At 46.4% G+C, this 28,000-nt stretch overlaps 1 protein-coding gene across 5 annotated transcripts in view; it reads left to right on the plus strand.

Moving 5' to 3' along the window:
- INTS2 (integrator complex subunit 2) overlaps positions 1–28,000 on the plus strand; it is a 30,689-nt gene that overhangs the window by 2,136 nt on the left and 553 nt on the right. For 4 of the 5 annotated variants that reach the window (XM_083587457.1, XM_083587460.1, XM_083587458.1 and 1 more), the window contains exons 3-25: positions 76–214; positions 1,276–1,378; positions 1,708–1,821; positions 2,969–3,099; positions 3,918–4,091; positions 5,321–5,547; positions 7,155–7,280; positions 8,518–8,589; positions 8,730–8,844; positions 8,967–9,035; positions 10,259–10,393; positions 11,777–11,953; positions 12,878–12,986; positions 14,522–14,626; positions 16,270–16,434; positions 18,037–18,238; positions 18,834–18,959; positions 20,063–20,252; positions 22,346–22,651; positions 23,087–23,194; positions 24,047–24,152; positions 24,417–24,593; positions 25,172–27,859. In XM_083587457.1, the coding sequence (XP_083443583.1) occupies positions 76–214; positions 1,276–1,378; positions 1,708–1,821; positions 2,969–3,099; positions 3,918–4,091; positions 5,321–5,547; positions 7,155–7,280; positions 8,518–8,589; positions 8,730–8,844; positions 8,967–9,035; positions 10,259–10,393; positions 11,777–11,953; positions 12,878–12,986; positions 14,522–14,626; positions 16,270–16,434; positions 18,037–18,238; positions 18,834–18,959; positions 20,063–20,252; positions 22,346–22,651; positions 23,087–23,194; positions 24,047–24,152; positions 24,417–24,593; positions 25,172–25,341 (3,346 nt within the window). In that variant the 3' untranslated portion in view covers positions 25,342–27,859. Of the gene's footprint in view, positions 1–75; positions 215–1,275; positions 1,379–1,707; positions 1,822–2,968; positions 3,100–3,917; positions 4,092–5,320; positions 5,548–7,154; positions 7,281–8,517; positions 8,590–8,729; positions 8,845–8,966; positions 9,036–10,258; positions 10,394–11,776; positions 11,954–12,877; positions 12,987–14,521; positions 14,627–16,269; positions 16,435–18,036; positions 18,239–18,833; positions 18,960–20,062; positions 20,253–22,345; positions 22,652–23,086; positions 23,195–24,046; positions 24,153–24,416; positions 24,594–25,171; positions 27,860–28,000 lie in introns of those variants that run through there. The other variant, XR_014541899.1, reaches the window with a different exon arrangement.

Here is a 28,000-nt window from a genome sequence, read left to right on the forward strand (position 1 = left end):
CTGGGTGAGGCATTTCTGGAGGGGGATGTGCTCCTTCAGTCTGTTTGAGCAGCTGTGTGTCTGTCCTCTTGCTAGGCATAAGCTTGGAGGGGGTAGTGGCGAGAGCATCTTGGTGTCTCAGCTGCAACATGGCCTCACCCTGGAGTTTGAACACAGCGATTCTCCACGGCGCCTCCGTCTTGTGCTTAGTGAACTGCTGGCAATTATGAACAAGGTGAGTTTCTTCCCTCCCCTTGCCTTAAGGAACTTAATTTGTACAAGATTCTTCTTCTTTTTCTTTCCTTTTTAAAGAATTGATTGGCAGATGCCCAGACTGATTTGAAGTACTTTGGCAGGGGTTTTCAGCTGTTGTATTTTTTACAGTGGTGATGACAAGATCCTTCCCCTGCTAGCACAAAAATACAAAATTTCAGCGTACTGCTGAAATGAATAAAGTTGGGGTGGGTAAAATAACCATCCGTGGATTTTTGCGTGAAAGGGTTGTGAGCTCAGTTCAGGTTTGGTGGTCTCACAGATTTCAAGTAATGAGAGGTCCAGGAATGACAGAGGTCCAAGTAATAGTTTGACCAAACTGCGGGAGGCAGTGGAAGACAGGAGTGCCTGGCGTGCTCTGGTCCAGGGGGTCACGAAGAGTTGGGCACAACTAAATGATTAAACAACAAACAAACAAAATGAGAGGTCCAAGAATTTTTTTGGCAAACTGGGATTTGTTTATTGATTTTATAAATAGGAGGGAATCTGGTAGAACGGTTCCAGCTGCATATAAAATGGTGTGGTCCTTTTAAGGGTAAGCAGGATCAACTGAAGAAGCATTAGATAAATTGAAACATGGATCTCATTACTGGAGTTATTTTTGGGGGGTTATAGGTTTTTTAAAAGAAGGAAAACAGTAAAAGAAAAAAATAGAACTATATGTATTATAGCAGGTCAAACAGAAGATTCTTTATTTCTATTTGTATAATTCATTGTGCTGTAAATAAATGTAATCTGAATTCTGAAGTGGGGGTTATTTACATTTATAATACGGTTTGGTATGAGGATTTTTTAAAATGGTAGTTAGAATAAATCTCCTGGACACAGAATTATTTAATATTCAGCCTATATCTTTTGCACCAGCCTCCAGTTGGTTGATGGATTTTGGGCTACCAGTAAAACAAAGAAAGAAGATCCCGCAAGCCTGAACATCTGCCCTCCCTGGGTGTTTGGTTCTCAGGCCTCACAACTGGTGTGTGTTCTGTTTTAAAGAGCCTCTCTAAATACAGCTTTTCTTTGTAGGTGGCTGAGGCCAACTGTGAGTTTTTTTTCAAGTCGTCGGAGCTGTTTGAGAGCCCTGTTTATTTGGAGGAAGCCGCTGATGTCCTCTGCATCCTCCAAGCCGGTGTGTGCTCTTTGAAGTCTTAAATGCTTCTTAAAAATCGATTGAGTCCAAATAAATAACTTGTTCCCAAGCTGTGTGAGGGGGCCACCTTGTGCTCCTTGGAGCAAAGGTGGGATATAAATGTAATGCTAATAATAATAATTAATAATAATAATAATAATATTGTGGCATAGAATGAAATTTCCTCTCCACTGGGAGGAACTCCACAATTGCTGCCAGTGAGAGGTTCCTTCTCTTCCGAAGTATTCACAAATGCTCTCCCGATTTGACTCTCAGGACTGAAAGTTGTCGGTGGGCGTTGCTAATATTTTAAAACTATTTCAATTCAGAACTCCCATCGCTCTTGCCTATTGTGGACGTGGCTGAAGCTTTGCTGCATGTGAAGAACGGCGCTTGGTTCCTCTGTCTCTTAGTGGCCAATGTTCCTGACAGCTTTAACGAAGGTAACCTACACAATTCATAGCAAACTCATTCTCTGAATGCGGTTCCTTTTGTGTAGCCGAAACAGCACCATCCAAGCACGGGTGGGGAGGACTCAGCAGATTTGGGGGGACGCCAGGGGCATATGGGAAGCTCAAAAACCGCCCAACGCAGACTGATTATGCTCAGTGAGTGTGGAAATGCTGATAGATTCAGGGTGAGGGGAGTGGGTCGAAACAGTGTGTTTTGCAAAAGGGTATGGTTGGCTGGAGCCCTGAGTAGGGAGAACACTGTGCACTACAACAGATCTCACTTGTATACTGTAATTTACAGCTTTCTTTTACTTCAAATCACACAAAGACACAAACACTATCTATTACCAGTGCCAGCTACCTATGATAGAAGTTGGGGCCAGTTGCTGCCAGCTGCCATTTTATAGATGGCAGTGGGGCACATAAATTGCCATCAGCAATTTGCAGCTTCCTCTTCCTTTACTTTGCCATGTCCACAAGCCATATTTCTGTTACTGACTTTCTCCACTGCGTGTCTTCGGAGGTTTTCCGGACTACAGCTCAGATCAGCCCCAGCCAGCACAACTGTACTAAATCCAGGCACTCACATAGGCCTTTGGTACCCGACACTCCTGAGTGCCGGGTTTGTGCATAAAATAAAATTAGATTAAATAAAAATTATTTCCCACCCGGTGCAGGGCTGGGGCGGGGGAAGCCTGAGCTTCCCCCGACCCCAGCCCCCAGAACAGGCTGCTATCCGCAAGCCGTGGGAGCCACAGCTAGCGGAGCACTGCACGAAGCCCGAAGCTTGGGGCGTGCTGAGCTCAGCGCGCCCCAAGCTTCTGGGTGCCGGCAAGATCTCCGCTAGCTGTGGGAGAGCTGCGTCTCCCATGGCTAGCGGATAGCTTCCTGAAGCCTGGAGAGCGAGAGGGGTCGGTGTGCACCGACCCCCCTCTCTCTCCAGGCTTCAGCAAAAGCCTGCATTCGCCCCATAGGACGCACACACATTTCCCTTCATTTTTGGAGGGGAAAAAGTGCATCCTATAGGGCGAAAAATACGGTAGACAGGGTTTTGCAAAGGAGAAGCAATTTATGGCCAATGTTGAGGGGTCATAACCAATAACACACAATAACCCCCTCTCCCTTTGGCTGGTTGCAGTGTGCAGGGGCTTGATCAAGAACGGCGAGCGGCAGGACGAGGAAAGCTTTGGAGGCCGCCGCAGGACAGAGGCTCTCCGCCAGCTCTGCAAGATGAACCCTGCCCAGGCGCTGAGGGTCCGAGGCATGGTGGTAAGTCTTTGCAGAACAGTTGGGTGGGCCGACTGAAAGTGAGCTTTGGGTTGCTGGTGGGGTGTTCGTAATGGCTGGGAGACCTGCAGGCTGTTCAGGAAGGAGCAGGGCTTGGTGGGAGGGAGATCCAGTGGCTTTCTTGGATGCAAGTAGTGGCTCAGTGCTGTATTTTTAACAGGCAAAACGACATCAACGCTGTGCTACAACTACTATCGTCAGCTGTCTAAGCAAAGGACTGCATGGCAGGGCCTGCACATTGCCACCTACTGATTCCTAGATATGATATTTGGGTGGGTGAAGGGGGCTTAAGAGGGCTTCCAGGACTGCTCCTCATCCAGGGCAAGGCAGCCAGAATTGCCACAGACATCCGCTGCAACTTGAAGAATTTGTGCTTGAGCTTTGTTTTCCCCATACTTCCTCTCCTTTCCGTTTCCTTGCATGTCGTGTCTTTTTTATTATGTGCCTGCAGGCAGGGATTGCCAGAGAACCAATTTTTATAAGTTGCTATGAGAGCCTTTTTGGCTTAAACTGGGACAGGGTATAAATGCTGTAGATAAAGGATGTCATTGGTTCCTGTCCCTTTTGTGTCTACACGTCTGGTTGGGGGAATCTCCTTCCAAATGAAATATTTTTTATTTATCTATTACATTCATTTACCGCCCTTTGTCTGAGGATCACAAGGATTTGCAAGTATAAAAACACAAGACACATAGCCTGATCACGAGAAAGACAATACCACCCTGCGCCCAGATTTAAAAGGCCGAATAAACACCTGAGCATGTGTGGCTTTTTCCACTTTCTGTTTCCTTTTGGGTCAGGTGGAAGAGTGCCACTTACCTGGACTTGGTGTTGGTTTAACTCTGGACCACACCAAAAACGAGTCTTCGGAGGACAGTGTCAGTGATCTCGTCTGCTTTGTCAGCGGCTTGCTGCTGGGGACCAACGCTAAAGTCCGGACTTGGTTTGGGACTTTTATCCGGAATGGGCAGCAGGTGAGTGTTGCTGACATTTCCTTTTCTTGGGGTCCTTCTGCTTTAATTAGCTACGTCCGTGAATTCCGAAGGTTCTCATGCTGCTTTGGAAAAGTGGAATTTTATGGATTTGGCTCGAAATGCAAACCAAATCGGAATTTCTGCTCCATCCCTGACTCTGACTCACATGGGAACCTAAAGCCTTGCTGTTCTCCCAAAGAGAGAGCACTGTATGGTGTAATAGGTAGAGTGTTGGACCTGGGAGACTAGGGTTCGAATCCCCACCCAGCATGAAGCTCCCTGGGTCACCTTGGAGTCAGTCCTTGTCTCTCGACCTCAGCTGCCTCACAGGGTTGTTGTGAGGATAAAATGCGGAAGGGAGGATAATATGCACTACCTTGAGCTCTTGGAAGGAAAAAGTAGTAAATAAAAGTAAGAAATAAAAAGTTATATATAACTTTTATATATGTAAAAGTTTTTGTGTGTGTGTGAGAGAGAGAGAGAGAGAATTGTTGTGTTTTATATGAATTTGTCAATATTTTTTAGGTAGTATATAAATCTAAGAATTAAAAAGAACTGTACAGGATGTGTGTGTGTATGCATTTGACAACGTTTCATTGAAATTTGTTAATGGTATAATGTATTTATATTTTTAAATGCAAGTCCCTTGAATGGTAACAAATAGCTAGCAAGTCTAGCAATAGCAATAATATCTGTTTTGAAAACAGAGCTTTACAGCACATTTGAGCTTTTTAAAAGGACCCCTGACAGTTCAGTTGCAAACGATTCTGGGGTTGCAGCGCTCATCTCTCTTTAAAGGCCGAGGGAGCCAGCGTTTGTCCACTTCCACAGACAGTTTTTCAGAGTCATGTGGCCAGCATGACTAAGCTACTTCTGGCGAACCAGAGCAGCGCATGGAAATGCCATTTACCTTCCCGCCGGAGCGGTACCTATTTATCTACTTGCACTTTGATGTGCTTTAGAACTGCTAGGTTGGCAGGAGCAGGGACTGAGCAACGGGAGCTCACCCCGTCGCGGGGATTCGAACCGCCGACCTTCTGATCGGCAAGCCCTAGGCTCTGTGGTTTAGACCACAGCGCCACCCGTGTGGCGCTTTTTGAGCTTTTAAGGGAAGCTAAAGGGGGGTGGGGAATGAGTGCGAATAGGAAGCTGTTAAGGCCCTTGACAAGGATTGTGCAGTTTTTGCTGGGATTGCCGCCTCGTGACGTTTCCTCCTTTCTCTTGCGCAGAGGAAGAGGGAGACGGTCAGCTCGGTGCTCTGGCAGATGCGTCGTCAGCTGCTCCTTGAGCTGATGGGGATCCTGCCCACTGTCCGCAGCATGCATGTGCCGGAGGAGGCGGAGGCGGACATGGAGCCCAATGTCTCTGTGTACTCGGGGCTGAAGGAGGAGCACGTGGTCAAAGCCAGCGCCCTCCTGCGTCTCTACTGCGCTCTGATGGGCATCGCGGGGCTGAAGTAAGCACTTTGGAGCCTTCTTTTGTCGGCTTGTATGTACAGAAGCACACACAAGAAAATAGTACTCGTCAAGGATGATAATTCACCAAGACATTCAAGTGGCATGATAATAATAATAATAATATAATAATTTATTATTTATACCCTGCCCATCTGGCTGGGCTTCCCCAGCCACTCTGGGCGACTTCCAACCAAATATTAAAATACAATAATACATCAAACATTAAAAGCTTCCCTAAACAGGGCTGCCTTCAGATGTCTTCTAAAAGTTTGGTAGTGTTCTCTTTGACATCTTGTGGGAGGGCGTTCCAAAGGGCATGTGCCACTACCAAGAAGGCCCTCTGCCTGGTTCCCTGTAACTTGGCTTCTCGCAGTGAGGGAACCGCCAGAAGGCCCTCAGAGCTGGATCTCAGTGTCCGGGCTGCATTATGTGGGTGGAGACGCTCCTTCAGGTATACTGGACTGAGGCCATTTAGGGCTTTAAAGGTCAGCACCAACACTTTGAATTGTGCTCGGAAACGTACTGGGAGCCAATGTCTTTCAAGACCGGTGTTATGTGGTCTCGGTGGCTGCTCCCTGTCACCAGTCTAGCTGCCGCATTCTGGATTAGTTGTAGTTTCCAGGTCACCTCAAAGGTAGCCCCACGTAGAGCGCATTGCAGTAGTCCAAGCGGGAGATAACCAGAGCATGCACCACTCTGGCAAGGCAGTCCGCAGGCAGATAGGGTCCTCAGCCAGCGTACCAGGTGGAGCTGGTAAACAGCTGCCCTGGACACAGAATTGACCTGCGCCTCCATGGACAGCTGTGAGTCCAAAATGACTCCCAGGCTGTGCACCTGGTCCTTCAGGGGCACAGTTACCCCATTCAGGACCAGGGAGTCCTCCACACCAGCCCACCCCCTGTCCCCCCAAAAACAGTACATAACAGTTGCAATCATTACTAAAGTACCCGGAATGAGGGTAATGCAGTTCCTCCCAAATCAGCCTTGTTATTTGCAGATTTGGGCCCCGTTTGCCTTACAGTTTGGGGCTGACCCATCCACAATACACATTTAAAACTCTTTATCATACCACTTTAAACACTAATGGCTTCCCCCAAAGAATTCTGGGACCTGTAGTCTGTTAAAGTCCCTGAGAGTTGTTAGGAGACCCCTGTTCCCCTCACTGGCCTACAAGTCCCAGAATTCCCTGGGATGAGGGATTGATTGTTAAACCTCTCTGGGAATTATAGCTCTCTGAAGGGGAAATTGGGGTCTCTCTCACCTGCCTCTGATCAAGGAGGCTGAGCATAGCCATCGTAGCTAGTAGCCTTTTCCTCTGCGCATATGCCCAATTCCTCTCTTAAAGCCATCCAAGTTGGTGGCCGTCACTCTGCCTCTTGTGGGAGGGAGTTCCACAGTTGCAACGAATCGCTGAGTGTCAGAAATTTGTTTTGTTCCTCCTGAAGCTTCCAAGAAAAGAACCTTCGGCAGGCTGATAACCTTTATTGAGGGCTTGTGACTCACGTAAATATTTGTGCCTGCCCCACAACCCCCTGCATCTGTGAAGAAAATGCTTTCTTGTCTGATGAGACGGCGGGGCTCTCTCTTTTGTCTTGGTGGTGTCCAGGCCGACGGACGAGGAGGCTGAGCAGTTGCTCCAGCTCATGACCAGCCGCCCCCCGGCCACTCCAGCCGGCGTCCGCTTTGTCTCGCTCTCCTTCTGCATGCTGCTGGCCTTCTCCACGCTTGTCAGGTACCCTTTCGACGGCAGGTGGAGGAACCCTTTTGTCACAGGGTGCGGGGGGGAGAGAAAATGTGGGGGGACAACATTGGCCAAGCATTGTTTCGAAGCTCTCCCATTCCCACCTGCAGAAGACGTTAGACCATGGGTAGGCAAACTAAGGCCCGGGGGCCAGATCTGGCCCAATCGCCTTCTAAATCCAGCAGACGGTTTGGGAATCAGCGTGTTTTTACATGAGTAGAATGTGTGCTTTTATTTAAAACACATCTCTGGGTTATTTGTGGGGCATAGGAATTCATTCATTATTATTTTTTCAAAATATAGTCCGGCCTCCCACAAGGTCTGAGGGACAGTGGACCGGCCCCCTGCTGAAAAAGTTTGCAGACCCCTGTTAGACGTCCTGCCTTGCAGAAGCCTTAAAGACTTGTTGACCCATTAATAACGTCCAGCATTTTCCCAGGGGTGGAAGTTTGGGTGGAAGAAGGGAGTTATCGCCGCGTGCAGGATTGTGGGTGATGGGGTGAAGCTGCAGGTATTCCCTTATGTCACAGAGGGGCAAGGTAGTAGTAGTAGTAGTAGTAGTAGTAGTAGTAGTATAGTAATAATGAATTATTATTTATACCCTGCCCATCTGACTGGGTTTCCCCAGCCACTCTGGGTGGCTCCCAAAAGAATATTAATAATAATAATAAAAGAGGCAAGGAGAAGAGTCCCTGCATGCCATTGGCTGAGCTGCCCTGGTGTCAGAGAGGCAGGGCCTATTCTGTTCTAGATTCCTCTGCTATCTGAGGCTAGGGAGGCAGAAGAGGCAGATGATAGTGCTTTTGGGGTAAGCAAGAGTGATTGGTTGTAGTGTCTCGCTATGAAACGCCTTCCCTGCATCAGTCCGTCAACCATCACCTACCTTTTTTAACATTTAGGATCAAGTGGGGGAGGGGAAGTCACTGCCCTTCTAGTTTCTTAGCTAGGCTTTTATTGTAGTATTATTATTATTAATACTCCACCCCATCTGGCTGGGTTTCCCCAGCTGCTCTGGGTGGCTTCTAAGACATATTAAAACATAATAAAACGTCAGACATTAAAAACTTCCCAATACAGGACCGGCTTCAGATGTCTTCTAAAAGTTGTGTAGTTCTTTATCTCCTGGACATCTGATGGGATGGCCTGGCTCAGTATAATAACATAAAACAATGGGGACTAATTGACTCTTTCATCTGCATCTGTAACGGGAACATCTTTTTTTATGTAGCACTCCTGAACAGGAGCAGCTGATGGTGATGTGGTTGAGCTGGATGATCAAAGAAGAAGCTTATTTTGAAAGGTAAGGAGAGAGCGGGCCTTTTTCTGCTTTCCTTGGGAAAAATTATGCAGCTCCTGAGGTGTTTTCAATAATAATAATAATGATGATGATGATGTCCTCGTTGTCAACTCTCCTCCTCCTCCCGCCTCCTGTTCCAACAGCACTTCTGGGGTATCAGCCTCCTTTGGCGAGATGCTACTCTTGGTTGCCATGTATTTCCATAGCAACCAACTCAGCGCTATCATCGACTTGGTCTGCTCTACTCTGGGGATGAAGGTAAGCGCTCCTGCCTCGTTCAGAGGCGTCCTTCTTTGCTTTCTCCTCCTGCAGAATGCTGGACGTAGTGGGCCATTGGCCTGATCCGGCCGGCTCTTACCCATGTAACCCTTTTGTTTCAGATTGTTATTAAGCCGAGTTCTCTGAGCCGCATGAAGACCATCTTCACACAGGAGATTTTCACGGAACAGGTGACCCAACCCCTTCCACGCTCAGCCTGTGTGGCTGTGTTGCAAAATGCCTTTGAAAAGCTGTACTGCTGCTTTTCTGTCTATTCAGACCTCTCCTTCCTTTCCTTTACTCCCACCCTACCCCGGCTCTTCCAGCTGCTTTCCCTTCTCATCCTACCCCTCCCTCCTCTCTTGTTTCTTCCTCTTTACTTCTGGGGAAGTAAATGACAGGGCTCCATTGCAGCAGCAGCAGCAACAACAACAATTGTATTGTATATCCCCTGCCCATCTGGCTGGGTTTCCCCAGCCACTCTGGGCAGCTTACAGCTCATAATTTTTTTTAAGACATTAGACATTAAAAACTTTCCTAAACAGGGCTGCCCTCAGATGTCTTCTAAAAGTCAGAGAGTTGTTTATTTTCTTGACATCTGATGGGAGGGTGTTCCACAGGGCGGGTGCCACTACCAAGAAGGCCCTCTGCCTGGTTCCCTATTACCTCACTTCTCGCAATGAGGGAACCGCCAGAAGGCCCTAGGGGGCTGGACCTCAGTGTCCTGGCTGAACGATGGGGGGAGGAGATGCTCCTTCAGGTATACTGGGCCGAGGCCGTTGCAACATCTTTTGAGCAATCCAGGATGATAAATCCAGTTCGGGAACATGGGGTGGGTAGGTGAGCAAAATCTCACTGGGTAAATAATGAAATTGAAGGGTTTTATCTGACTGAATTTATTTTATTTCATAACATTTATGAAATGAATGCTTGATTGTAAAAACAAAAAGAACACCAGCCCCATCAAAGTGGTTTATAGAAGAATAAAACGGTGAAATGATCAGTAGAAACACTTTTAAACATTCAAAAAAACAAGTAAAATCAACAATAAGCTAAAAAACTGATTAAAACTCATGTCGACATTTCACCTGTCTCGATGGGCTTTCCTGACGTCAATAGGCAGGGAGTTCCAAAGTGCAGGTGCTGCCATGAGTATTATGGGGCAGCTGTAACAGGGCCAGTTCTGCAGATTGAAGCGGCTGAGGGGGGAGGGGATCTCGCAGCTAAACTAGTCCCAACTTGCTGAGTTCTGCTCCCAGTAGGCCCACTGAAAACCATGAACCTAAATTGATTTCCTGGTGCTCCTGGACGCAGTTGAATGGCGCTCTGCTCCACGCTTCCTTCCTTCCCTGTTGGCGCTTCTGCTGTTCCGTTTCTGAAAGGTTAACAGAGTTAAGGCCTCTCTCTGTCCCAGGTGGTCACAGCTCACGCAGTCCGTGTGGCCGTCACGGGAAACCTCAGTGCCAACATCACCGGATTCCTGCCCATCCACTGCATCTACCAGCTTCTCCGGAGCCGTTCTTTCACCAAGCACAAAGTCTCCATCAAGGTGGGTGGCTGCGTCTGCGGGACCAAACTCTTGCATCCGGAAGGGACAAAGGGGCTTGCAGAGCCCTCGCTTTCCACCTGCAGAAGGTCCCAGGTTCAATCCCCGGCATCTCCAAACAGGACAGAAAAAATGCCCCCTGTCCGGAGCCCTGGAAAGCTGCTGCCAGTCAGTGTAGACAGTACTGAGTTAGAGGGACCAAGGACTTGCTATAAGGCAGCTTCCTATGTTCCTGCTTAAACCAGCCCTCAATTCAGAACCCTGAGGACTGGGATATTGCTTTATTTTTCAAGGAAGTAGGACTCGGACAGAACCCTTTCTGAAAACCCCAGAGAGCCGCTTGTTAAGAGCAGACAGTGCTGAGCTGTGATGGACCTAATAACCTGACATGGTTTAATAATAATAATAATTTATCATTTATACTCCGCCCTTCTGGCTGGGTTTCCCCTGCCACTCTGGGTGGCTTTCAAGAGAATAATAAAAACACAATAAAACATCAAACATTAAAAACTTCCCTAAACAGGGCTGCCTTCAGATGTCTTCTAAAAGTCAGATAGTTGTTTATTTCCTTGACATCTGATGGGCGGGTGTTCCACAGGGCGGGCGCCACCACCGAGAAGGCCTTCTGCCTGGTTCCCTGTAACTTTGCTTCTCACGGTGAGGGAACTTCCGGAAGGCCCTCAGAGCTGGACCTCGGTGTCTGGGCTGGACGATGGGGGTGGAGACTCTCCTTCAGGTATACTGGACCGAGGCTGTTTAGGGCTTTAAAGGTCAGCACCAACACTTTGAATTGTGCTCAGAAACGTATTGGGAGCCAATGTAGGTCTTTCAGGACCAGTGTTATATGGTATCGGTGGCCTGTAGCTCAAAATGTAGAGCATTCCTTTTCATTACTTACTGCAATTATTTTTATACCTCGCCTTTCAAGATATAAATCCTATCAAGGTGCCACATTGAATGGCATATTTTAAAAACACAACACAATTTTTAACCTAGCACAAACACATTATAATGTGTCCCACGTGACCACTGATGGTAGTGAGGAGGTAGTCCAACTCGAGCAGGCCTTGAGGTGGTCTTCACCTCCCTTCCTCTGTCTGCATACTTTGCATGCAGAAGGTCCTGGGTTCAAATTCCTGTTGAGCAGACTCCCGGAGTTCTGCTGGCAGTTATAGGGAACTGTATTGGGCTGTGGTGGATAAATGATCTCAGGTGAGTTAAAGCAGAGCTGAATGGTTGAGCACATGATTTGTACGCCTAAAGTTGTGGATTCGAACCCCAGAATCTCCAGTGCAGAGACCTTGGGGGTCGCAGGGCAAACTAGCTGTTCATGAAGTATACTCAGCCAAGACTTGAAATACTAAGTTTACTCTACTTTTTTTGAAGGACTGGATTTATAGGCAGCTGTGTGAAACCACCACTCCGCTCCATCCTCAGTTACTCCCCCTGATCGATGTCTACATCAACTCTGTCCTCACACCGGCATCGAAATCCAACCCGGAAGCCACAAATCAGCCAATCACAGAGCAGGAGATCTTGAATGTTTTTGAAGGACTAATGGGGGTATAGCTAATCTCTCTCTCTCTCTTTGTGTGTGTGTGTGGTGTTGTATCTGGCTTTATAATTTCACTTTATTTGGTCTACGGACTGTAAACATCAAATACAAGTTTAGGGTTCTCAGAAATAATCATGGAGGAGCAGGTGGGGTGGGGGAACACAGTTCCTTTTAAAAATAGTATAGCAAATTGGAAATAGTTTTTAAAATGATAATTTTGACTTAGAATTCATCTTAAATTATTAAATGCGGAGGCAGAGAAGCACCTACACCGCCGTGAGCTCCTTGGAGAGAAAGGTGGGGCAAAAAAGGCAACATAAAATAATGATAACAACAATATTCTTCTCTTTTAACACTTTTGACCCCGTTTAGTAACAATTCCGATGGCTTATATTTTTCTGTGAGCTTAAGTCTGGAGTCTGCCATTGAAACTGAGATGCTGAATTCATTTGCATTCCCCAAGTGCAGAAAAAAAAATCTGAGATCCTCTGTCCCTATAAAGTGTGCCGTGTAGAAGAGAATGTTTTGTGCCGACTGAGCCGTTTTCGGCATTCGCCAAGGCAGCCTGGTGAATCCGCCTTCCACAGCAGCTGATGGCAAAGCGCAGAACGTGCCCTCCTGTATCTAGGATTATTTAAGGTGCCAAATTCCTAGCAGGCTAATACTCGCTCCTCAGTTGTAGGCCCAAGCCACAGTACTGAGCACACTCAGGGGTCTGGCTTTAAGTTTAATGCAAGGCTGGGGTGGGACCTTTGGCCCTCCAGATGTTGCTGGGCCTCCCACCCATCCCCGTCCCACCAGCATGGTCAGTGGTGGCCTGGGATGATGGGAGTTGTAGTCCAGCAATGTCTAGAGGAGCCAGCAAGACATCATCACCCTGTGCTCTCCTATATGAATGCGCCTTGTGTCTTCTGTGCCCTTTTCATACGTAGGGAGAGAACGCTCGCCTGAATCAGCGTTACGGAATCACAGCCCAGCTTCTCGTCCTATATTACATTCTGTCTTACGAAGAGGCAATCCTAGCCAGCTCCAAGACCCTGGGTATGTGTTGGGATGTAATGTTTGCCAGACTGCGTGAGTTTTCAGCAGGCTCTAAGTATGAGCTGAGAATACACGAGCAAATGTCTCCAATCGGATCATTTCATAACTTAGGTTGTTTCCTTTTTTATTTTTTATTTTAGAATAGTTCAGTTTTTTTATTTTGATTATGTACTTTGTGTTTTTATATTATGATTTTATCCTGTGAACTGTCCTGAGACCTGCAGGTATAGGTGATATATAAATTCTAATAGTAATAATAGTAATAATAATAATAATAATAATAATAATAATAATAATAATAATAATAATAAATGAATTAAAAGAGAATAAAAATAAAAAGAGAATAAAGAAGAAAAAAGGGGGAAAGGGGAGGGGAAGGTATAGCACTAGATATGCAAACAATTGCACCTTCATATAACTTGGGTTGTTTCAAAACCCTAAAATGTATTTTATATCATTGACTTTTTATTTCTATTCTTTGTATATCCTATTATTGTTTTATTGCTATGGCCGATGGCTGACGCAAATAAAGATTCATTCATTCATTCATTTCCTAACCTAACCATACATGGCCCTCTGGTTCAGTCAGCTCCTTCATGCAGGGGCAGAGAACCTATGGCCCTCTAGATGTTGCTGTCCTGGCTCCCACCCAACACTCACATGAAGATTTGAAGTAGGAAAGAGATCTTCATTCAGGCAGATAATGGTACAGGCCCAGCAGTAGACACACAGGGCTCAGGAGTTTGGCAGCAAGGCAAGAAGTTCTGAGCCGGACAGAAACAACAAAGTCAGCTGCTGTGCTGCACCCACCATCAGGGTTTAAAGACAAGGCATTGGGCATTCAGTTTCAAGACTCTGTTGCCTTTTGGGGATGTCAGGATTATAAGTGCACACTCCGTCCGGGCTGGTGGGCTTGCTCCCATCTGCAAACGTGGCACCTGGTTCTAGGCGGCAGGCTTTCACCCTCCTGTTCAGCCTCCCCCAGTCTGGCTTCCTGCTTCCCCTTCCGAAGCGTAAGGGAGAGGTCACTCTGCTCCATCCCATGTCCAATTCCCAGAATTCCCTAGGAAGAGATGGATTGTTAAAGCACCCTGGGAATTGTCGCTCAGTGGGGAGTGGAGAGTTCTAGCAATTCCCAGAATCCTTAAAAGTCATTTATTTACTTAATACTCCCCCCACCCCAATCTTTTCTCCAAAGAACTTAAGGTACAGTTCCCAGGATGTTTTAGCTGTTTCATGTGGTATGACACCGTTTTAAATCTGAAGCTTGCTTTTAACTTATTTTTGCTTTTGTTTGAAACCCTTGTAATGCTTTTATTGGTACGGTTTTTGTCTTTTTAATGTTGCAAACTGCTTTGATTTTTTTTTGGTGATTTACCAGTATATAAATACTTTCGTAAAGTAACGTAAAGTATCAGGGCAGATAAAGTGGCTAGAATCCTGAATGGCTGCAACATTTTGTCTTGAATGATTGCCATTTGATCAGCAGTAGTTCTTGACTGACCAGCAGGCGACTTTCCTCGTCTCTTTCACAGCTGCCATGCAGAGGAAACCCAAGTCTTACTCCCCGGCGTTGATGGACCAGATCCCGATCAAGTATCTCATCCGGCAGGCCCAAGGGCTGCAGCAAGAGTTGGGAGGTTTGTCTGTCTTGAGGGTTTGTGGAGGTTGTGTGCGCAGGAGAAACAAGCCTCTGTTTGGGATCTAAATAATAATGATAAAGCTCAAAAAGACGCTGAAATGGAGAGAGTCTGAAAATGGCTAATGTCATTAGCAATAAAATATGACACCAACGAAACTGCATATTGTGGAATGCAACAGGTACTGCTGAGTCCACCTTTGTATGCTGGATAAATGGACAGCAGTCCATCACAGAAGTCTCTCAGGGTTTCTTTTGCCCTCTAGCCGCGCAAAGTTTTTTTGAAAGTGCCGTCTCCCAGATTACATTTTACCATTTTTGTACTTTAATTTAATGTTATTTTATTTAAATAATTTTTCTTTGATTTTTCCAATACAAAGTTATAAAAATCCAAATACAGTGGTACCTCGCAAGACGAATGCCTCGCAAGACGAAAAACGCGCAAGACGAAAGAGTTTTCCGTTTTTTGAGTCGTTCCGCAAGACAAATTTCTCTATGGGCTTGCTTCGCAAGACGAAACGTCTTGCGAGTTCTTGCGAGTTTGTTTCCTTTTTCTTAAAGCCGCTAAGCCGTTAATAGCCGTGCTTCGCAAGACGAAAAAACCGCAAGACGAAGAGACTCGCGGAACGGATTAATTTCGTCTTGCAAGGCACCACTGTATATAACCATATACAGAGATTTCTCTGAATCTCAGGACCCCCCCCCCTGGAGTCCCATTTTAAACATTTAAAACTGCATCTTCTTCCAAACTCTTAACTTTTATATTAATCCATATTGTTCATGGTAATTGTTACACTACAAGTGAAATCAGAATCCTGCCAATGTTTCGATCTGCTTACAGTAGTCTCTTAGATACGTTATAATTTTTTCCCATTCTTTCATAAAGCTTTTGTCTTCTTGGTTCCTGAGTTTTCCAGTCAGCTTTGCCATTTCGGCATAGTCCATCAGCTGGGTTTGCCATTCCCTATTTTTGTACATTTAAACCAGGCATAGGCAAACTCGGTCCTCCAGATGTTTTGGGACTAAAACTCCCATCACCCCTAGCAAATAGGACCAGTGGTCAGGGATGATGGGAACTGTAGTCTCAAAACATCTGGAGGGTTGAGTTTGCCTATGCCTGATTTATTTTTATTTTTTTTCCAAAAAATTTATTGGTTTTCACAATATTATAAACAAACAAGCAAACACACAAGACAAACAAACATAAATCATAGCCTTATTGAAAATTACACTTATTAACTTTGTTAAGTGACTTCCTCGCTTCCCCTTGGTTGAATTTCATTGCATGTCCTTTTAACGGTTTTCCAAATCCCAATTCTTATGAAATTTAACTTAAACATTAACATCCTTAAATCTTCACTTTATGGAATTAAACATATTAATTCATCACTTAACATTAATAAAATCCTAAGCCAATTAAGTATCTGCAAGCTATTTTCAATTAATTTAACTTAACAAATTTAACTAGATAATCATTAAATTTATGCCTGATTTAAACCCTTTGCTTCTTTCCCATTTCTGGCTATCAATATTCTCACTGCCATTAATAAACAACCAATGAAATGTTTAAATAAGTTGTCACACTTGTCATTTTTCTTTCCCCCCCTCAACCTTAAAACACTCTGTCTCTCTCCTCTCTCGAAGGCTTGCATTCGGCCCTCCTCCGCCTCCTGGCGACCAACTATCCCCACCTTTCCATCGTGGATGACTGGATTTGTGAGGAGCACATCACGGGGACAGATGCTTTGTTGCGCAGGATGCTGCTGACGGACGCGGCCAAGAAACACTCCCCCAAGCAGCTCCAGGAGGGTAAGGTGCCTCCCCCTTTGAAACTGCATTTGGCCAGTGTTCTGTGGGGTTTTCTGGACCCCTCACAATCCTCTCTACCTAGCACAGCCCTGTTGTCTGACAGTCAGATTTTATATATTTTGGAGCCAGTGGCCATTAAAATATGAAATTGCTAAAACCAAACAGGACCACCCCAAGAGTAACTCAAAAACATGTATCTTTTTCAGAACTGCAAAGGATTCAAACGTTAAGCTGTTTGTTTGCACAAACTTTTTACTTGGCAAGCCATCTTCGTTTATTGTTATTGAAGCCCAGATCAGTAGCCAGCTAGTCCCAAAAAGACATGACGCAAAAGGAAAAAGGGAGGAGGAGGGAGAAGGAAGAAAAAAGCAAGCTTAGGCACCATTTATTAAACATTACAGTTCTTATTGGAACCAGCTAGATTGGAAATGGTTCATGCAGCTCAGTATATTCTATCTAGCTGAGTCAGTAGAGTATGAGACTCTCAGGGTTGTGGGTCAAACCCGACATTGGGCCAAAGGATCATTGCAGGGGGTTGGACTAGATCAGGAGTCAGCAACCTTTTTCAGCCGTGGGCCAGTCCACCGTCCCTCAGACCATGTGGGGGGCCGGACTATAATTTGGAAAAGAAAATGAACAAATTCCTATGCCCCACAAATAACCCAGAGATGCATTTTAAATAGAAGGACACATTCTACTCATGTAAAAACACGCCGATTCCCGGACCATCCATGGGCCGGATTTAGAAGGCAATTGGGCTGGATCCGGCCCCCGGGTCTTAGGTTGCCTACAGCTGCTCTAAACATGAGAAACAGTACAATGGTGGTACCGGCCTAATATCAATAGGCAGGGAGTTCTGCACTAACGGGTTGCCACACTAAGAGGTTGATTCCTCACAAATGCAGAACATTATACAGTGCTTGAAGAAATGCCAGTTCAGCAGACTGAAGTGGCTGAGTGATCACGTGTGGGGTAAGGCTATTCTTCAAGCAAAGTGGTCTAAGGCAGTGGTGGCGAACCTTTTAGAGACCGAGTGCCCAAACTGCAACCCCAAACCCGCCTATTTATCGCAAAGTGCCAACATGGCAATTTACGCCCTCGTGTATAAGACGCAGGTGGCGCTGTGGGTTAAACCACAGAGCCTAGGACTTGCCGATCAGAAGGTCGGCGGTTCGAATCCCTGCTACGGGGTGAGCTCCCGTTGCTCGGTCCCTGCTCCTGCCAACCTAGCTGTTCGAAAGCACGTCAAAGTGCAAGTAGATAAATAGGTACTGCTCCGGCGGGAAGGTAAACGGCATTTACGTGCGCTGCTCTGGTTCACCAGAAGCAGCTTAGTCATGCTGGCCACATGACCCGGAAGCTGTACGCCGGCTCCCTCGGCCAGCAAAGCGAGATGAGCGCCGCAACCCCAGAGTCGGCCCCGACTGGACCTAATGGTCAGGGGTCCCTTTACCCTTTACCTTTTTATTTTGGGGGACTCTGCGATTCTGTGTTTTAAATTCTGAATTTTAAATTGTTGCAATCCACTGGGACTTGTTGATGAAGGGCAGGTAATAAATTTGATGATGATGATGATGATAGGTGAAACTTAATTTCGTTCAGCATTTTCAGCGCTGCAAGCAAATCACACGCAAGTGCTGCAGATTCTGGAGCATTTGACGCTCCTCTCGGCCGGAGAGCTGATCCCTTACGCGGAGGCACTGACGTCCAACATGAACCAGCTGCTCTACCCGGGAATCCCTCGTCGAATCCTTCAGACCGTCAACAGGCTTTGGATGGCCTTGAACACTGTCATGCCTCGGAGGTAGGAGGAGGCCCTGGTCCTGCTCTTGGGGGCCACTCTAGTCTCATGTTGCATGTCTCCATGTGCAGCTCCCTCATGTGGTGAGCCACCAAAACTGCAAGTAGTGGTGACCTCAGTGAAATCCCCTCCAGCCCTTGGCTGACTCAGCCCACCCAGTCCATTGGGTCCTTCTGGAAAAGAAGCATTAAGGGCTTCCTGTTCCAGATGAGCCTTGCTTGGCCCACAAGGCCTTCCTGATCTCCGGTGTGTTTCTCTATTCTTGATTATGCTCTGATCTTAACTTCAGACTTGCTCCTCAGACTCCATCTGCACTATACATTTAAAGCAGTATCACATCACTTTATAAACAGTCCTTTCTTCCCCCAGAGAATCCTAGGAGCTGTAGTTTGCCATAGAGCTCCAATTCCCAGAGGGATTGGTGGTATCTCTGTACTACACTTCCCAACGGCTGTTCAGAAGCACGGCTGTTCAGAAGCATCACCATACCACTTTAATGTTGGGCTTCGATGGGGGTAAAATCTGACTCTCCCAGCTTGCCTCACACGGCTTTTGCTTCCAGCTCCGCTCAGACTTCACGGCCCTTATTTTCCCGTAGGTTGTGGGTGATGACGGCGAACGCCTTGCAGCCGTCCAACAACGTGGTCAGACAGCAGAAATACACTCAGAAGGACCTGATGATTGACCCGTTGATTGTGTTAAGATGTGACCAGAGAGTCCACAGGTAAGCAGCCCTCCTCCAGCCTCATTCCTGGCTTCTGTCACTGAGGGCTGGTTTGCATGGAACACTGTTGTTGTTTAGTCGTTTAGTCGTGTCCGACTCTTCGTGACCCCCTGGACCAGAGCACGCCAGGCACTCCTGTCTTCCACTGCCTCCCGCAGTCTGCTCAAACTCATGCTGGTAGCTTCGAGAACACTGTCCAACCATCTCGTCCTCTGTCATCCCCTTCTCCTTGTGCCCTCCATCTTTCCCAACATCAGGGTCTTTTCCAGGGAGTCTTCTCTTCTCATGAGGTGGCCAAAGTATTGGAGTCTCAGCTTCAGGATCTGTCCTTCCAGTGAGCACTCAGGGCTGATTTCCTCCAGAATGGATCGGTTGGATCTTTTTGCAGTCCATGAGACTCTCAAGAGTCTCCTCCAGCACCATAATTAAAAAGCATCAATTCTTTGGCGATCAGCCTTCTTTAGGGTCCAGCTCTCACTTCCGTACATCACTACTGGGACAACCATAGCTTTAACTATATGGGCCTTTCTTGGCAAGGTGATGTCTCTGCTTTTTAAGATGCTGTCTAGGTTTGTCATTGCTTTCCTCCCAAGAAGCAGGCGTCTTTTAATTTCGTGACTGCTGTCACCATCAATGACTTCACTCAAATGTGAAAATCCCTCGAGAGGCGGTTGTACCACTTTCACCCTTTTCTGGTCCTGGTGCAGCTGTGAGCTAAGCCATAGTTTGGCTCGGTGTGTCATCTGACCCTGAGCTCATGGTTTGCTTCACTTCAGATCCCTAGCTAATAACCTACAGCAGGGATGGGGAATCTCAGGCCCCCTAGCCCTCTCTATCTGACCCTTGAGATTCTGTCTGACCTTGCTACATATCCTTTTCTGAGTGACTGGAAACGGGTCCTTGAATTCTGATCTTTTTTTCCTAAATTGAGAGATTTGGGGGGGGGGGAGGGAGGAGAACTAGCCTTCTGTACAAAGCTACCTTACAGCCAATGGTGGTGTAAAAGTTAAGAGTGTTGGCCACTAGGTCCTGGGATCCTAGAGTTCCAATCTTCTCTCTCTCTCTCTCTCTCTCTCTCTCTCTCCCTGGCTTCATGCCCTTAGGTGCCCCCCTCTGATGGATATCACTCTCCACATGCTGAACGGCTACCTTCTTGCGTCGAAAGCCTTCTTGAGTGCCCATCTCAAGGAAACGGCGGATCAGGACATCAGGCCGTCCCAAAACAACTTGATGGGCTTGGAGGCCCCAGAAGTCACCCGGGAAGAACTGAAAAATGCCCTGCTGGCTGCCCAGGTAATTCTGCAACTGCTCCTCACCTGTTATCTGTAATCTTGCCTGAGGAAAAAAGAGAGGAAAAACCACCACCACCAAGTCAGGTGGTTTTTATGCCTTGCACTTGAAGATCCCCCCTTTTCCAAGCATTTTTGCAAGACAGCGCTTTGCCAGGGGCTCAAGCAAGGGCTGGTGGTCCAACCTGGATAGTTCCATCGGTTGGACTTAGAGCGTGGTGCTGATACCGCCAAGGTTGCAGGTTTGATCTCCATATGGGACAGCTGCATATTCCTGCATTACAGGGGGTTGGACTAGATGAGGCTCACGGTCCCTTCTGCCTCTTGTCAATCCAACCCAGTTCTCAGACATCCACGCAAGGAAATCGGGATTATTATTATTATTATTAAATAAATAAATAAACTTGTGTACCGCTGTATACTCACAGGTCTCTGGGCAGTTCACAAGATAATCAGTCCACAAACTTGAAAACTTCATTTTTTTTGTATTCTGCGAAAGGTCACCTCCTTGTGAGCTGCCAGCTGAGTCACATCTTCTGTCCATTGTGCAGCTGGGGAAGGGCAGGCCTCTCCTTCCAGAGTAGCCCTTTTCTCTCCGCTGACCTCCCTTTGTTCTCACTCCACCTCCTTCTTGCCACCCCTTGTGAGTGTTGTTTTACCCTCTGTGACACCCGGGGCAAGAGAGCATGAAGGAATGCAAAGGGAGGTCTCTTTTCTGCACCATTCCTTGGAATGCCTCTCACCAAAAGCAGCAGGTATCTCTCTCTCCCTCCAAGAGAGAGGAAGAATGGTCAATTTTGCCACTTCGCTGGCTCAGCAGAGTCCTGCTTGTCCCCGCTGCCTTCCTTTTGACTAGTTCCCCTCCAGTTTTCTTACTTTCTCTCCCCCTCCACACTCTTAACTGCTTCCAACTTTCCTCCAGCTGCGGCAAGAGGACTGAGCAATCAGCTTTGCAAACTGCAGCCTTTTGATGAGCCAACAAAAGGAAGCTGGCAGGGGGCATTGCCAGTCGGTCTCTGTCTCCTCTGAGTTCTGCCTGCTTGCAGAGCTGGGTGTAAACTGCATCAGAGCCCCTCACAATCCTCACTTGTTCAGTTGAGCAAAGGATGCTGAATCAATAGTTAGCAGCAGCATCTGGAACAAGTGATTTTGAAGACGGTTACGTTTCTATCCCACAGTGCTCAGTTCAAAAGTGTTGCAAATGTCTGCCTATCTGCCTAGACCAGGGAACTTGTGGCCCTCCAGATATTGCCGGACTACAACTCCTGTCCCCCCTGTCCATCGAGTACACTGACTGGGGCCGATGGGAGTTGAAGTCCAACAGCTTCTGAAGGGTCAGAGGTTTCTCAGCCCTTGTTTATTGTTTTTGGGATTTCCAGCGGCTGTGGGTGGGCCTTCGGTGATCTCCATTGCTCTTTGCTTTGATGCAGAATAAAAATGAGGGGGGGGGAACTAGGGGAATGATGCAGAGTTTTGCATAATTGATTCAGATTGTGGAATCCAGCCTTTTCTTGTAGCAGAATTTGGGTCGCCTAATTTCCCCTTCCCCACTTCTGTTTGTTAAGAACTCTGGTTATTGCAACATCCTGCTTTTATCATCCTGCTTGCCCTCAACTTGCACAACGGCCAATTTAAGCAAACCAGTTAGGGTCTGCAGCAAAATGTGGCAGAGTGTGGAGTACATCTGGCTGGTTTGAACCCAGCCTAAACAGGGCTGCCTTCAGATGTCTTCTAAATGTTTGGTAGTTATTTTTCTCTTTGACATCTTGTGGGAGGGCATTCCACAGGGCAGGTGCCAATACCAAGAAGGCTCTCTGCCTGGTTCCCTGTAACTTGGCTTCTTGCAGTGAGGGAACCGCCAGAAGGCCCTCGGCGCTGGGCCTCAGTGTCCGGGCAGAACTATGGAGGTAGAGACGTTCCTTCAGGTATACTGGACCGAGGCCTTTTAGGGCTTTAACGGTCAGCACCAACACTTTGACTTGTGCTCGGAAACATACTGGGAGCCAGTGTAGGTCTTTCAAGACCTGTATACTACCTCTTCCTGTGGGTCCTTGTGGGTTGCCATTTGTCCTTTGCCTCCTCTCGCTTGCTGTCCAGGATAGCGCCGCCGTCCAGATTCTTCTGGAGATCTGCTTGCCTATGGAAGAAGAGAAGCCCCTGATCAACAACAGCTGTGGCTGGCAGCAGAAGGGCATCCCAGGAGCTGCCAACTCCAGCCCTCGGAAGAAGAAACTGAAAGAAGAGGAGGAGGAGGAGGAGGAGGAGATGGAGGTGGAGGGAAATGGGGAGAAGGAAGAGAAGAGTCTCCTCTGCAACCTGCGGGAGGTCCAGTGCCTCATCTGCTGCCTCCTGCACCAGATGTTCATTGCCGACCCCAACATTGCCAAGCTAGTTCACTTCCAGGTGTGTGGCTGTGCTTCCTGCCTCATTCACAGGGTGTGTCGTCTGTTGTGTTCTGGTCCAATGCTGGAACCAGCAGCAAGATCAGTGGACCACAGGCAGCTCTGAGTGGGCAAAGGTCGGGAGCAGACCGAGGCCTCTTCTGCCTCCAGTCATGCTTCAGAATACCAGTTGCTGGAGATCTCAGAAGGGGAAGGTGCTCTTGTGCTTGCGGGTTTCCCACAAGGCATCCAATGGACCACTGTGAGGATGCTGGCGCAGAAGGGCCACTAGCCTGATACAGTAAACTCTTCTTGCTCATACTAAAATGTGGGGCAAGATTACACACCGTAGTTGGAACCAGGTGGCTTCTTCCCAACTCCTTGATTAATCTTCTCATGGTGCAACCCTGATATCGCGGTCTCTCTCTGATACCTTCTCCCTCTTTTGCTCAAACAGGGGTATCCGTACGAGCTGCTTAGTCTGACAGTGGCGGGCATCCCATCCATGCACATCTGCTTGGACTTCATACCTGAACTGATTGCTCAGCCTGAATTGGAGAAACAGGTAGTGTGTGTGTGTGTGTGTGTGTGTGTGTGAGAGAGAGAGAGAGAGAGAGAGAGAGAGAGAGAGAGAGAGAGAGCTGCTCCCTCCCCACCCCGTCCTGCTCCGTGTCATTGAAAGGACAGATCCCGTATTCAGCCCTGGTTCAAAGCATCCAAGCACTGCCCCTGATGCGTACTTCCTTTAGGTCTAGCGGTGGTAGTTATTTTCCTTTGCTAGGAAAATGTCAGATGGGTTTTGTATACTGTGGTAACATGGAGGCAGGCTTTTTCACCCGTGGCACCTGTGTTGGGGGAATGCCCGCCCTACTGAAATAGGAGAGGCCCATCAGTATTGGCATTCCGCCGGCCCCTGAAGACACCTGTTTAGGCAACCCTTCCCTTGCTCCAAACTTCTAATTTTATTGTTTATCTTGTTTTTTAAAAACTTACTTAATAGTTTGTTTTACTGTTTGTTTTAATTTAGGATGTTTAAATGCCCAAGTGGATTTGTTGCTGTTCATTTTAATAGCATACTGATTTAATAGTTGTAAATCACTTAGAAGCCATTTTGGCACATATGCTGCAGAAAAATATAGCATAGAAGCAGCAAGTAAGTAGACAAACAAACAACGAATATTGTGAGCACCCCTTGGGTCTTCTGTGTGCAGCTGCTGATTGTACCCCACATGGGTTTCTCCTATGGGGTTATAGATATAAACAAATGTTTACATGTGCTAATGTCTGTGTTAGAGGAACGTAGGGTACTTCTGATTTTAATGCACAATAAAACTTCACACAGGATAGTCTTACTTTCGAAACAAAACAAAACCTTACTGCTTATTTTATATCCTTTCCCCGCTTCCTTGTCTTCCAGATTTTTGCCATCCAGTTACTTTCTTACTTATGTATTCAGTACGCTCTGCCGAAATCCCTCAGTGTGGCCCGTTTGGCTATCAATGTGATGGGGACGCTGCTAACAGGTAATTGTTGAACGTATGGAAAGCCTAGATATTCACCTTACGTGCATTAAGCCAGTGGTTGCTTGCCCACGTGTGTGAGTCGCCACTTTGCAATTATATAGAAGAGGGCACAGAATGTGTGGATTCCCCAAAATGTTGGCAGGGTTGCTTTGAAGCGATGCGTAGGAAATGTAGCGTGTGTATAAATTGTGTGCCTGTTTAAACGGTGGCTCTCATTGTTTGGATCTGTCCTGTTTTTAAAAGCGCATCCTTTTGTCTCTCCAGTTTTAACCGAGGCAAAGCGCTACACCTTTTTCGTCCCCACCCTGCCCTGCCTGGTCTCGTTCTGCCAAGCCTTCCCTCCCCTCTATGAGGATATCATGTCCCTGCTCATCCAGATCGGGCAGGTTTGTGCTTCGGACGTCGCCACAGAGACGAGGGATTTTGACCCAATCATTACGCGTAAGTATTCGTGCTGGACAGACGTGATTGGTGTGCTGATTGCTCCTTAGATCAGCTCCTCTGAATGCTGAAAATTCAGCACCACGTTGTCCATTTGTGGCGAATAAGGTACACTTGGAAACACACGAACATCGTGTGGCTAAAATCTCGGCCATCAGAGGAGTGCCATTGATTAAGGTTTGCATGGTCTGGGATGAGGTTTCATCTTGTACCTGCCCACAATGAGAGAAGTCATGCAGATCTACTTTGTAAGCTGCTTTGTAAGTCTATTTGCCCATCTACTCTGTCTACTCTGGCTGGTAGCAGCTCTGCAGGGTCCAAGGCAGAATACAGGTCTTCCTCATCTCCTGCTTCCTGGTGCCTTTTAAACTGGAGATTCCAGAAGTAAAACCTGGAGCCTTTTGTTTACTCTGCATGAGTCACTTTGAGACTTTTTTTGTAAAATAAGAATGATAATTGGCACTGCCACCAAGTTTCTACCCTTTCCTTTGCTGCCTCAAAGTACATAAATATTTGATTTTTTTTTTTTTTTACCTTAAGTGCCACTTCACTTTGCAATGCCTTGACTTGTCCCCCAGGTCTCCAGCAACTGAAGGAAAAACCTTACGAGCGAACAAGACTTCACAAAGAGCCGGGTCATAAAACTGGACCGGGAGACACCAGCAGCTTGGATCCCAACGTCCAGCTATGCCAGTGTATCGAAAATACTTTCATCGAAATAATTAACATGAGTGTCGGCGGAGTTTAAGGTGTGCCCGAAATGGAAAGGGCCGTTGCTGGGTACTTGGTGGCGGATGCTGACTTCTGGTTGGTAAATTCCAAACTGAAGCTTTCCAGGCCAAAGTGAAGCTACAAATTGGCTTGGAAGGAAACTGTATATTTTTCATTAGCTTTGGCTTTAATGCAAAGTTGTGGATGCAGCAGACAAACGCCGCTTTCAGTGAAAGCATCTTAAGGTTTTTGCAGTGGTCTCCGTGTCAACTCCTTCCGGAATCCATATTTGGTGGTTTTTCGAGGTGAGAGGCTTGCAAAAGCTGACCTACTGTGAGTTCGTGAAATGGAGAAATTGCTACCCTGCCATTTTCTACTTCTTCAGTGTCTCAGATGGTTCTCTTCTGCCCTGTGTCCTGAGTTAAAGCCGAACCACAGTCTGAAATCTGTGGGACAACTTCCATTCAAGCAGATGCTCCAGAGATGAAGGCTGGTTTGTGAAATGAACAAGGAGAGTTTGAAAGGAACTGGAGAGAGAGAAAGAGAGAGATGCAACTTTTTTGATTGTTTAATAAAAGTCTGCATGTAGTGGTAGGCCCCACTGGGTCAGTTTTGGTGGGGGTTTCTTTCCTGTTGCCCCTGTTTGCTTGCTCAGAGCCAGCTGAGGTTTGAAAGTCCCAGAGTGGTCAGCAGGGGTATTTTTTTTAGGAAAGGGGGCAGTAGGAAACTCTCGATCAATGCAACAAACAGAATTTTGGCATCACCTGAAGTGGCTATGTGGTGGTTGGCTGGGACTGCGAAGTTCTTCTTAGCCATTAGGAGGGGCAGCAGGTGAGTTGATGGGTCAGCTGGCAATTTTCCATTTCTCAGATTTTGCACCCAGGTCCCCAGCTGTCTATGACTCCCTCACAACTAATGCTTTGTTTCCTAGTCAAATTTCCAGTTTTAAGTACCAACATTTTATAGTATCTTTGGCAAATGTGAATTTTGCTGCAGATTTTTATGGGGGAGGGGGGAACAAACCCTAAAATCATGTTTTTAAAAGCACTGTGTGAACTTGGCTGTTCAATATGTTTAGAGATGCCTGCGTGGGGGAAAGTACCAAAAGCAGTTTTATTGAAATGCATTTTTATTGTTGTGATGTTGCTGTGTCAAAAATAAGTTCTGATAAGTGTTCAGGTAGCACAGAGCTAAGCTCAGTTTGTTTTGGGGTTTTTTTAATCTCAGTACGGCTTTTAAGGAAAGATGTGGGGTGTCTTGACTCTCTTATGGTGTGCTAATTCTCAGAGTGTAAAAAATGGACATACGAAGCCTGAAGCAATGTTCATGTTTTTCCTCGCCATGAAAGGGGAGCAAATATTTCTGAAGTGATCCTTTTGTAAGTCAAGAACCCTCAAGTTTTTAATCCTGGTTGATTTAGGTAAAAAGAATTGCATCTCAGATGGCTGTTTCAGTGGTCCAGTTAGGAAGTCCTTCACATATCCTGCTTATTATTATTGCTTAGAAGTTACCATTTTAGTAGCGAAATGCCTCTCCCTGATAATCAGGTGCAATCTTCCAAGTACATATGCATATCTCTACCGTTTTCTGTGTGTGTTTTTGCACAATGGCTTGGTTTGGCCGTCACATTTAAACTCTTGTTAAAAATAAACTGGCATAATGTTAAGGAGCAGCATCCTGGTGCACCTTGCTCCAAAGTCATTGCCTTTGCTCCATCCTGCTCCTGCTGCACCAGGAAAGAAAGAAACCAGAGACTGACTTCACGTCATGTGCTAACCAGCGCTTATGGTTTTTCCTCTCCAAGCTTAAGTTTTGTTCTTGGCATACTGTTTGCGGTTTGTTTGAGGGAAACAAGGCTGCGAGTGCTGGTTTCCTCCCCGATAGAGGAACAGAATGGAGACTTTTGAGCAGAGCACATACCACCACACTCATTGTTCATGTGAAATAGTTTACTTTTAACCATGGTTTAGTGGGACATCCAAGGCAGTCATTGAATGCAGAAGAGCCTTCATGGTTCATGTACACAAAAGGGGTTGGATGTTGCAATTTTATGGTATAGGGATCAGTCAGTGTAGGGCCAAGTGTCAAAACTGCCTCTTCTAAAGATGGACAGTTGCCTCCTGTTTGATTTTAAAATTCTTCATCACTGTTGTTTGATTCTTCAGTGAAACCACCAGATTGATCCTGACAGTGCTGTTCTGAAACCTCCTTTGGCTGCATTTTCGGCTGAGGTTATATTGTATCCAGCTAAATCCTACTCAGAGTAGACCCACTGAAATTAATGAACCTAAATGATGTCTATTAAGTGGGTCTACTCTGCATTGGATAAAACCCAATTCTATATGGCAGTATTACCTTCTTAATATACTGTTTTTAAATATTTTAGCCGGCTGTAAGAGAGTGATTTCTTAGACTGTTGTAAAATATGTACATATGTTTTCATGTCTTCTGGTTTTCTTAGGCTTGTAATATTTTTATATACCATTGGGAGCATTTTATTTCAATGAAGACCCAGTGGACATTGTGCGTTTCTTATAAATATTTGTACTGTTCCAGCGCGTTGTCTGTCTTTATATATATACTGTATATCATCATGTATATGTCTTATATAATAATAGCAAGCTTATTCTCTGAGCATGCATCCGTAAGGAGTCCAAATGGAGCCACCCATACACAAAAAGGGGGGAGCATCAAGA

This window comes from Podarcis filfolensis, assembly GCF_964270895.1.
Source record: "Podarcis filfolensis genome assembly, chromosome: 15".
Lineage (NCBI taxonomy): Eukaryota > Metazoa > Chordata > Lepidosauria > Squamata > Lacertidae > Podarcis > Podarcis filfolensis.